The following is an 11,960-nucleotide window of genomic DNA, read 5'->3' as shown; positions in this document are numbered from 1 at the left end:
ACGCTGATCATCATCTGAGGTACATTATGGGTCTGAATGGGGGGGTATGCACTGTAGGGGGGTCTGTACTGTAGGAGGGGGGTATGTACCGTACTGTACTGTAGGGCAGTCTGTACTGTAGGGGGGTCTGTACTGAATGGGGGGGGTCTGTACTGTAGGAGGGGGGGTCTGTACTCTAGGGGGGTCTGCACTGTAGGGGGATCTGCACTGTAGGGGGGTCTGTACTGCAGGGGGATCTGTTCTGAATGGTGGGGGTCTGTACTGAATGGGGAGGTCTGTACTGAATGGGGGATCTGCATTGTAGGGGAGTCTATACTGAATGGGGGGTCTGCACTGTAGGGGGGTATGTACTGAATGTGGGGGTCTGTACTGTAGGGGAGTCTGTACTGTAGGGGGGACTGCACTGTAGGGGGGTCTATACTGAATGTGGGGGTCTGTACTGTAGGGGGGTCTGTACTAAATGGGGGTCTGCACTGTAGGGGGGGTCTGTACTGAATGGGGGGGGGTCTGTACTGTAGGAGGGGGGGTCTGTACTCTAGGGGGGTCTGCACTGTAGGGGGGTCTGTACTGTAGGGGGATCTGTTCTGAATGGTGGGGGTCTGTACTGAATGGGGAGGTCTGTACTGAATGGGGGATCTGCATTGTAGGGGGGTCTATACTGAATGGGGGGTCTGCACTGTAGGGGGGTATGTACTGAATGTGGGGGTCTGTACTGTAGGGGAGTCTGTACTGTAGGGGGGTCTGTACTGTAGGGGGGTCTGTACTAAATGGGGGTCTGCACTGTAGGGGGGGTCTGTACTGAATGTGGGGGTCTGTACTGAATGTGGGGTCTGTACTGTAGGGGGGTCTGTACTGTAGGGGGTATGTACTGTAGAGGTGTCTGTACTGAATGGGGGGGTCTGTACCGAATGGGGGGAACTCGTTGGCAGGTCCTGCAACGATCCCCTCCTCTAGCAGCTGCGGCTGTCTGAGCGGCTCTGATCAGTCCCGGCTGTCTCACACAGCCAAGCAGAGTGAAACCGCTTCCCCCTCCTCCTTTATGTCTACACAGGAGGAGGGGACCCAACCTGCTGTGCATGTCCCGCGCTGATCATCATCTGAGGTACATTATGGATCTGAATGGAGTGGTCTGCACTGTAGGGGGGGTCTGTACTGAATGGGGGGGTCTGTACTGTATGAGGGGGGTATGTACTGAATGGGGGGTCTGTACTGTAGGAGGGGGTCTGAATTGTAGGGGGGTCTGTGCGGAATGTGGGGGTCTGTACTGTAGGGGGGTCTGTACTGAATGGTGGGGGGCTGTACTGAATGGGGGGGTCTGTACTGTAGGGGGGGTCTGTACTGAATGGGGAGTCTACACAGGAGGAGGGGACCTGACCTTCTGTGCATGTCCCACGCTGATCATCATCTGAGGTACATTATGGGTCTGAATGGGGGGGTATGCACTGTAGGGGGGTCTGTACTGTAGGAGGGGGGTATGTACTGAATGGGGGGGTCTGTACTGTAGGAGGGGGGTCTGTACTGTAGGGGGGTCTGTACTGTAGGGGGGTCTGTACTGTAGGGCGATCTGTTCTGATTGGTGGGGGTCTGTACTGAATGGGGGGGTCTGTACTGTAGGGGGGTCTGTATTAAATGGGGGGTCTGCACTGTAGGGTGGGTCTGTACTGAATGTGGGGGTCTGTACTGAATGGGGGGTCTGTACTGTAGGGGGGGTCTGTACTGTAGGGGGGTCTGTACCAAACGGGGGGGAACCCATTGGCAGGTCCTGCAACGATCCCCTTCTCTAGTAGCCGCGGCTGTCTGAGCGGCTCTGATCATTCCCGGCTGTCTCACACAGCCAAGCAGAGTGAAACCACTTCCCCCTCCTCCTTTATGTCTACACAGGAGGAGGGGACCCGACCTGCTGTGCATGTCCCGCGCTGATCATCATCTGAGGTACATTATGGGTCTGAATGGGGGGTCTGCACTGTAGTGGGGGTCTGTACTGAATGGGGGGGTCTGTACTGTAAGAGGGGGGTCTATACTGTAGGGGGGTCTGCACTGTAGGGGGGTCTGTGCTGAATGTGGGGGTCTGTAGTTCTGTAGTGTAGGGGGGTCTGTACTGTAGGGGGATCTGTACTGAATGGTGGGGGTCTGTACTGAATGGTGGGGGTCTGTACTGTAGGGCGGTCTGTACTGTAGGGGGGTCTGTACTGAATGGGGGGGGTCTGCACTGTAGGGGGGTCTGCACTGTAGGGGGGATCTGTACTGTAGGGAGGGTCTGTACTGAATGGGGTGTCTGTACTGAAGGGGGGGTCTGTAGTGAATAGAGGGGTCTGCACTGTAGGGGGTCTGTACTGAATGGGGGTCTGCACTGTAGGGAGGTCTGTACTTAATGGGGGTTTTTTTACTGAATAGGGGGGTCTGTACTGAATAGGGGGGTCTGTACTAAAAGGGGGTGTCTGTTCTGCGGTAGGGGTGTCTGTACTGATGAGAGGGGTCTGTACTGATGGGAGGGATCTGTACTGAGGGAGGGAGTTCTGTGTAACCAGCAGGGGGTCCAGAACTGTTGGGGGGAGCTGTGTAACCAGCAGGGGGTCCAGAACTATTGGGGGGTCTGTGCAACATGCAGGGGGTCCAGAACTTTTAGGGGGGGTGTCTGTGTAACATGCAAGGGTCCAGAGCTGTGGGGGGCTGTGTAATGTAAAGGGGTCCAGAGGTGCAGTTGTGGAGAGGGACAGTAGTGAGAAAGAGTTATTGAAGGATGCAGAGGTATGCAGGGGGCACAGTGGGGTGTTTTTACATTTTAACGTGGGGGGGTGCCAGATATAGGATCCACCGCGGGTGCCAAATGTTCTAGGTACGCCCCTGCACTGAAGCATGTTGTTTTGGGTTACTAAAGAAAACAATATAACATAAAAACAGAAATCAAATTTCAATGAAAATTAAATGGAATTGCAACGTGCCAATTGCCATAAATAGATCTTTATTTATACTGGAGTTTGCCAAGTGCTTACGGCCTCTCTCCAAGCCCTGTACAGTTATTTTTCTGAGACCCTTTGTTCCATTATACAATTGAACAGGGGAAAAAACATTCTGTGGAGTCTACGAGCAGACTTGGGATTTCAGTTAAGATGCTCATGACAACATTAAGTGGCCTTTTTTAAAATAATTGCTTATTATTTCAATGGACTTCATCCTACTTCACCCTATGTCAGCACTAACATTTACTCCCATTGATAAAAGTTCAGAATAAAAAATTGTAACGTGAAATAGCACTGCACAACTGGCAGAAAGTAGAGTGGTAAAAAGTATGCTATCCTAAAAAAATCCTTCCTTAGTTAACCCCTCTCCCTGTAAATGGGAATATATTATTATATGTCAGAATACAAAACTAAAATGTTTCTTTTATGTTTTTGATAGGTAAACATTGTATAGGAGTATTTTCAATTCTCACATGCATTTAGCAGGTGGAGCTCTAATGCCGCGTACACACGGTCGGACTTTTCAGCTACCAAAGTCCGACAGCCCGTCCGACAGACTTTCGACAGATTTTCGATGGACTTTTGGCGGACTTTCAACGGACTTTCTAACGACCGGACTTGCCTACACACGATCACACCAAAGTCTGATGGATTCGTACGTGATGACGTACACCGGACTAACATAAGGAAGTTGATAGCCAGTAGCCAATAGCTGCCCTAGCATCGGTTTTTGTCCGTCGAACTAGCATACAGACAAGCGGATTTCTGGGTCCGGCGGAGTTACGACGTAAAGATTTGAAGCAAGTTCCAAATCTAAAGTCCGTCAGATTTGTGACTGGAAAAGTCCGCTGAAGGTCTGGTGAAGCCCACATGCGATCGAATTGTTCACCGGATTTGGTCCGTCGGCGTCCGTTAGGCAAGTCCGGTCGAAAAGTCCGTCCGTGTGTACGCGGCATTAGACTTTTTTTTTTATATCATTCCAGTGACCAGTGATGGTCAGCTTAAAAATGTTAGAATTCCCCGACACCTAGAGGGTCACACAATAGCAGCTATTTTTCATGCATTGAAATACACTGTGTAGTGATTAGGCAGCCTGTTCATCTTCAGTGGGGTGTACCTCAAATTTTGCTGTATTTTTTAGATACACAAAAGCGATAGAGGGAGTCAAATAAGTCCCACTGTTGATGTCAGTGGTAGTGATGGTAACTCTCAGCAGTGGTGTCAGCGAACACAATAATAACCCCTAGCATTGGTGTCAGTCACTGCAATAATAACCCCCAGCATCAGTGTCAGTTTTCTCAGTGATAACCCCCAGCATAGGTGCCAGTGACCACAGTAATAACCCTCAGCATTGGTGTCAGTAGCTGCAATAATAACTCCCAGCACTGGTGCCAGTGACCTCAAAAATAACCACCAGCATTAGTGTTAGTGATCACAATAATAACCCCATTATTGGTGGTCAGTATCATTGCTATTATAATCCCCCTTAATTGATGGTCAACAGCAATGGTGTTAACCCATCCCTGCATTGATGGTCAGTGGCAGTGCTGCTAGCATCCAAAGCTCCTTCATTGATGGTAAGTAGGGATGATGAATGTGACTGGGTTTGTTTTGTGGGGTGTTCATCAAACCCATTGTGTAAAGTCTGTAAACTGTAAACTTAAATCCGAACCCTACTGGAGTTTAAGTGGGCAAACCTTGAAAATCAATCCTAAAAGGCAGGACAAATGGCATGGGGAGGTGGACACTGGCATATGGGACATGTACCAAATGCAAATAAAAATGTAATATATACCATACAGCAGGGAATGGGTCCATCTTTTAATTTGACTTTGAGGGCGACATGGGAAAAACACCAGTCCTTTAAGTCAGTGGTTCTCAACCCTGTCCTCAAATACCTCCAACAGGCCATGTTTTGGGAATTTCTCTTGAATAAAATAGCTGTCCAAAATACCAAACCATTGACTCTGATTTAAAGCACCTGTGCAAGACGAAGGAAAACCTGTAAACTTAGCTTGTTGGGGGTACTTGAGGACAGGGTTGAGAACCACTGCTTTAAGTCACATGTTTGAAGATGCCTTTTAGCTGTATGTGATATTACAAAACAGTACGTTTCTCACAGACAGTGCCAATGATACCATATTCCGGTATCACATATTTTGCATATGTAATTGGATTTTTTCTGTTGCATAGTTGTTTGACTTAAAGGAGAACTATAGCCAAAACTATTTTGCTTGTACTTCTCCTATGGATCATATGAGTGCAGTTCCACTGTTGGCTGACGTCACTCAGCCACTCCAGGCTTGGGAAAGATCTCAACTTTACAGATGCCTGGACCAGCAGCTGGCTTAGCCTCTCAGAATGCCGATGAGAGCCTGAGCTAGTCCCCCCCCACCACCTTCCACAGCCCTGTGCTCCAGTGAGCGCGGGAGGGGCAGAGCAGAGAGCTGAGAGTCAAGGCTCTCTGCTCAGATCAAAGAGGGAGAACTGAGCGATCAGCGATGTTTGATTGCTCAGTTCTCGATATAGAGCCAGCGGGGGGACAGCTGCAGCTGGGATCGGTGCTACAGCCATCTAGGCGAGTATGATTTTTTTTTCTTGTTATTCCCATACTTCTCTTTTAAATACAACAGCAGCACCTTAATCTGATTCATTACAACTCAAAAGTCTTTTTAAAAATTGGACATGAATTCCCATGCCGTTTTTATCAATGAACTTCTATGTGTATTGTCGGACCGGCAATGCATTAATAGCCGCGAGTAGTTTTAAATGACTTTTTTTCCTTTGAAATGTCATTTTGCTGTCAGACTGTTCTAAACACGGGAAACATGCTCCCCTTTACAGGCATACTATAGACACCCCCCAGCTACGAAATTTAAAGAGATATTACGCTTTTATTGTTTCACTGTAAGCATTATTAAAATCACTGCTCCCGAAAAAAACGTCCATTTTTAAAACTTTTTTTTGCATTGATCCATGTCCCCTGGGGCAGGACCCAGGTCCCCAAACACTTTTTATGACAATAACTTGCATATAAGCCTTTAAAATTAGCACTTTTGATTTCTCCCATAGACTTTTAAAGGGTGTTCCGCGGCATTCGAATTTGCCCCAAATTGGTCGCTGTTCGGCGAACTTGCGAACAGCCGATGTTTGAGTCGAGCATGAGTTCGACTCGAACTCGAAGCTCATCCCTAGTCAAGACCATCTAAATCAGCTAGTACATCTAATGCCGCATACACACAAGCGGAATTTCCGACAGAAAGAGTCCGATGGGAGCTTTTCATCATATATTCCGACCGTGTGTATGCCCCATGGGACTTTTTCTGTCGAAAATTCAGACGGACTTAGATAGAGAACATGTTCTATATTTTTCCCGATGGAACAAATTACTATCGGAAAAAACGCTCGTCTGTATGCTGTTCCAACGTACTAAAAATGACGTATGCTCTGAAGCAAGTACGAGACGGAAGCTATTGGCTACTGGCTATTGAACTTCCATTTTCTAGTCCCGTCGTACGCGTTGTACGTCACCGCGTTCTGGATGGTTGGAATTTGGTGTGGCCGTGTGTATGAAAGACAGCTTGAGCGGAATTCCGTCGGAACTCCGTCGTAAAAACCTTCAGAGTTTATTCCGGCGGCAAAACCGGTCGTGTGTACAGGGCATTACACTACCCTCTCCCCAGACTGACAATGCTGCTGTCCAAAGGTATCTGCTTTACTACTTCATCCAAATCCAGAATGTAGAAAAGAAAAAGAAGAAGCTGAACAGGCGGGGGGATTTTTTTTTTAATGTGGGTCTGCGGCCGGCGTTCATTGTGATTGACGCTGGATTTACATCAGGGGACATATTTATTTAGATTTTTAAATAAAGGAACTGTCAAAAACTGTTTTTATTTGCATTTCACATTTTTTTTTGGTGAATGAGTAGGGGTTTCCGATAAGTTACTCCCAAACCCCCACAACCACCAGGCTAGGGTTGTGGGGAAGAGGCCCTCATCAACAAAGCAACCCTCCTCCCCAATGTTGAGGGCATGTGGTCTGGTATGGCTCGCTCGTCCCCCCTTCCCAGCCTGCTGAGCTGCATGCTGGGATAAGGATCTGGTATGATTTTGAGGGGGACCTCAAGCCATTTTTTTTTTTATTTTGGCGTGGGGTTCCTATCAAAATCCATACCAGACCCAATGGCGACCCTAGGGGGGGGCCAGAGGGGGCCCTGACCCCCCCAACATTATGCTGGGCCCCACCATGTGCCCCCCCAAAAAAAAAAATTATTTTTTTTTTCAATTTTTTTTTTTTTTTTTTTTTTTACAAAAAGGCCATTTCTTCTTGTTTGTATTCATATCGGATGTGCCGCATCTTACTCGGGCCACCGCTGGGGTAACACAGTCTCTATTGAGAGGGAGAACGTCCCCAGTCAGCACCTGCGGGTGATTCCTCCCCCCTCCCTCTGCTCGCTCACACTGCATAATGCAAGCGCTCACACAACCACGACCGCCCGATCTGCTCCTTCCCCTGCATCCTCATTGGCAGGGAGAAGAGCGAGTTGCAGGAAGGACTCCACCAGGACTCTCAGTTACTGAAAAAACAGACTGATTTCTTCCGTCCTTAGGACAAGAGAACTAGCCTGTAAATTCTAAGAGATGCCAGACCAGAGCTGTCAATAGCAAGAGGAGGCTGGGGAACCCCACAGTGGCAGAACACCAGGGCCCGGTGGCAAGACAACCTTTGCAACCCTGATAGTTCTCCCACTGCTTTGGACCCTTATATTTTCTTGGTATGCTGGTGACATATATCTCTTGTTCTCTGTCACCCTGGGGGGGCCCCAATACAGTAGGAAGGGAGCTCATTGCAGAACATGTGAAAGGTCCGTTGTGGGATCGTAGTAAAGGGGTAAAGGGCCCCAGGATAGATAAAATATATAGATAGATAGATAGATAGATAGATAGATAGATAGATAGATAGATAGATAGATAGATAGATAGATCAATCTATTTGCATTTTATATTGCCCACCTATTTTTTGTCCCTGACCCCCCATGTGCCCCCCCTAAATATGAAAGCTGGAGACGCCACTGACCAGACCCACACTGTTTTTTTTTTTTAAATTCTAACACCAGCTCTACTTTTGTTAACATTCTGCTCTCTGCGAGGAAGCCAGCTGACAGCAGATGAGTCATAGTTGTTAAGGACACAGTGGCTGCCCGTCCATAACAACCAGCTATTCACAAATGAATTCCGAACATTCGTTACTGCTGATGCTTCAAACATCCAAATAAAATTAGTGAATTTCATTGTTTTGTTATAATGTATTTCAGATTTGTTGAAATTCGTTACTATTTTTATTCGGAGATTTGTATACATCCGAATAACGAAAATTTTGTCTCAATATTGATTCGTAACAAAACAAACTGCACCTCTTTATTTGTCATGTCTGAAAACAGGTTGGGATCGCTACAAACCTATGCTTAACCCAAAGCTAATCCCTAGTGGTTAGTGTCAATGTTGTTATTGATAGCAAGTGTCAGTACTGGTAACTCCACGCACTTTTCATTGGTGGTCAGTGCCAGTGCTGTTAACTTCAACTCCACATTGGCTGTAGGGTTATTTAATCCCACTCTTTTTATAAACCAAATATTACGCAAAAAAATAATATAGAAATATCCATATATATATGATAAGGAAAGTGGGAGGTAAAAAAAGATCTATTCCATGTTAGAATAAACTTTTAATTGTGTCACATCTTAAGCCTGGTACACATGATCAGATTGTTGGCCAACAAAGCGTCAGACTTTTGTGCGAAGGGCGTGTGCCAGGAACTTGTCTTACATTCAAACGATACACAATTGTCGAACATGAACGTAGTGACGTACTACGAGGAATTTCAGCTCTTGAGCGCCATCCTTTGGGCACCTTCTGCTAATGTTGTGTTTGGTGAGCATTGATTCTGAGCATGCGTGTTTGTACTTTCAACTTTTATGTGACGGACTTGTGTACAGACGATAGGAAAATCTGACAACAGACCGTTGTCCGCCGAAAATTTACTAGCCTGTCATCCAACATTTGTTGGCGGAAAGCTGGCAACAATTGTCTGATGGAGCGTACTAACGGTCGGATTTTAGGCCAACAGTCTGTCATCACATAATTCCCTGCCGAAAATCCAATCGTGTGTACGAGGCTTTAGAAACAACGCAGTGCAGAACTTGTCTTTAAGTTGCTCTGGAACTGACATTTGATATGATTCCATTATTTTCCCAACTTCTCCAAATAGCTTCTCTATCACGAGACAAGTTTCTAAAGAATATCTATGACACTCTTTATGGATTCCAGGGAGTATTGCTAAGCCATGGGCTATTATCAGAAATAAAAATCATCATATAGTAAATATAACAGACATGATAGAACATATAAAGAAATGTAAATATACTTAGGGCTGGCTGGTGAATGATTTAGATGGAGGGGAGATGGTATGTGTGCTTGTGCTCATCCCATTGCCTCGCACACAACATCTCCTCTGCATTGGGGAACAGCCAAACACTGACATTCCTGCAGGCTGTGTGAAGTCTGGGAGGGGACAGCTGTGGACTCTGCTCGCTCTCTACTCACTGTCACTGTATGGGGAAGCCGCATCACCTGCATTCAACACTCTACATCCATTTCTATTCATGTACTGGAACTCCTCCTGTCTGCAGCTATTTACTCCTGATGTTTGGATGACCAAGGACAAGCCAAAGCTCTCCTCTGAGAACCTCAAGCCATACTTTTAGGTTTAAATTAATATGACAGTTATTAGTGGATGAAGTCAGCAAGAACCTATTGGAGAGAAGTGAGCCCAGCAGCAACAATGTCAATGCAATCAGCTCAGTAGGAGAAGATTTCTATCAGCCTGGACTGTGAGTGGTAGTGCAGTGATGGATCTGAGCACCAACAGAAGCAGATATGTCTGGATGATTGTGGTGGGTCTGATGGGACTCCTTGGCTTAGCTGAGGCTGGGTGTTTGGAGGCTGGGAAGTGCTGTAAAGGTAGAGATTCGACATGTGTTAGCCAGGGCTGGAGGATGGACAGGACCCATGGAACATGTTACTGTGACCAACTTTGCCAGTCTGCTATGGATTGCTGTTATGATTACCCGCAAGCATGCCCAGGTAAGGTGAATTTATGGAAGAGCCATAATTGTGTATTTATGAATAGTTATTTTAAATTAATATTAGAAATTCCATGAATCTCCACATGTTGGGGATTTACAATTTCAATGAAGGCATGGTAGCCAAAGATTGCCAAGACGTGACAATTTGAGTTTTTTTATTTGTTTTTGATGGCAGCATGTTAAATTTTTTTTAAAAGGAATCAGAAAAGAGTGCCTTGACTAAGGTTGGGTGTGACCATTTGAGTGGAGTTATCCAAGTCACACTGATTACTCAGAATAATTATCGCTAGTCTCATATCGAAAACAATTGGTTACTAGAGTTCTGAAAATTCTCGTAAGACAGAATAAAACTTCCCACAATGATGTAATGTATTGTATTGTATTGCAATGTATTCTTTCATTTCCGAGCATGCGCGGTCTTGGTCACTCCAATTTTTACGGACAAATACTTTTAATTAATAATTGTTTGTTCTGTTATCATATGTGAAAATGTTTTGTGCTTGTCCCTTCAGATATTTATCATAAACTGTAATAATTTGCTCTCAAAAGCTGTGTACTAATGATGAGATTATCGGACTAATGCGTTATTTTTCGTCCAATTTTTTCATTGTGTGTACTAGACATTACTGTATAGTGAGGGGAAAAAAGTATTTGATCCCCTGCTGATTTTGTACGTTTGCTCACTGACAAAGAAATAATCAGCCTATAATTTTAATGGTAGGTTTATTTTAACAGTGAGAGACAGAACAACAAAATATCCAGAAAAACACATTTCTAAAAAGTTATAAATTGATTTGCATTTTAATGAGTGAAATATGTATTTGATCCCCTATCAGCAAGATTTCTGGCTCCCAGGTGTCTTCTATACAGGTAATGAGCACTCTCTTAGTGCCGGTTCACACAGGGGCGGCACGACTTGCAGGTCGCCTCACCTCACCGAGACCTGCACACGACTTCAGCGGCGACTTGCAAAACGACTTCTGTATAGAAGTCAATGCAAGTCGCCTGAAGTCGCCCCAAAAATACTACAGGAACCTTTTTCTAAGTCGGAGCGACTTGAATCGCTCCTATTAGAATGGTTCCGTAGTACAGAACGGGACGCGACTTGTCAGGCGGCTAGGTCGCCTGACAAGTCGCCCCTGTGTGAACCGGCACTTAAAGGGAGTACTCCTAATCTCAGCTTGTTACCTGTATAAAAGACACCTGTCCACAAAAGCAATCAATCCGATTCCAATCTCTCCACTATGGTCAAGACCAAAGAGCTGTCCAAGGATGTCAGGGACAAGATTTTAGACCTTCACAAGGCTGGAATGGGCCAAGGGCCAAGCAGCTTGGTGAGAGGGTGACAACAGTTGGTGTGATTACTTACAAATGGAAGAAACACAAAATAACTGTCAATCTTTCTTGGTCTGGGGCTCCATGTAAGATCTCACCTCGTGGAGTTTCAATGATCATGAGAACGGTGAGGAATCAGCCCAGAACTACACAGGAGGATCTTGTCAATGATCTCAAGGCAGCTGGGACCATAGTCACCAAGAAAACAATTGGTAACACACTACTATGTGAAAGACTGAAATCCTGCAGTGCCCCCAAGGTTCCCCTGCTCAAGAAAGCACATGTACAGGCCCATCTGAAGTTTGCTAATGAACATCTGAATGATTCAGAGGAGAACTGGGTAAAAGTGTTTTGGGCAGATGAGACCAAAATTGAGCTCTTTGGCATCAACTCAACTCGCCGTGTTTGGAGGAGGAGGAATGCTGTCTATGACCCCAAGAACACCATCCCCACCGTCAGACATGAAGGTGGAAACATTATGCTTCGGGGAGTGTTTTTCTGCTAAAGGGACAGGACAACTT

At 45.9% G+C, this 11,960-nt stretch overlaps 1 protein-coding gene across 1 annotated transcript in view; it reads left to right on the top strand.

The window, feature by feature from the left end:
- Positions 1 to 9,498: 9,498 nt before the first annotated feature.
- The window catches only part of SBSPON (somatomedin B and thrombospondin type 1 domain containing), a 33,811-nt gene continuing 31,349 nt past the window's right edge, over positions 9,499 to 11,960 (top strand). The window contains exon 1 of the mRNA XM_073631798.1: positions 9,499 to 10,102. Coding sequence (XP_073487899.1) covers positions 9,868 to 10,102 — 235 coding nt within the window. The 5' untranslated portion in view covers positions 9,499 to 9,867. The remainder of the gene's footprint in view (positions 10,103 to 11,960) is intronic.

Source organism: Aquarana catesbeiana, linkage group LG05 (genome assembly GCF_042186555.1).
Source record: "Aquarana catesbeiana isolate 2022-GZ linkage group LG05, ASM4218655v1, whole genome shotgun sequence".
Taxonomy (NCBI): Eukaryota; Metazoa; Chordata; class Amphibia; order Anura; family Ranidae; genus Aquarana; species Aquarana catesbeiana.
This window is presented reverse-complemented; position numbering and strand designations above follow the sequence as displayed.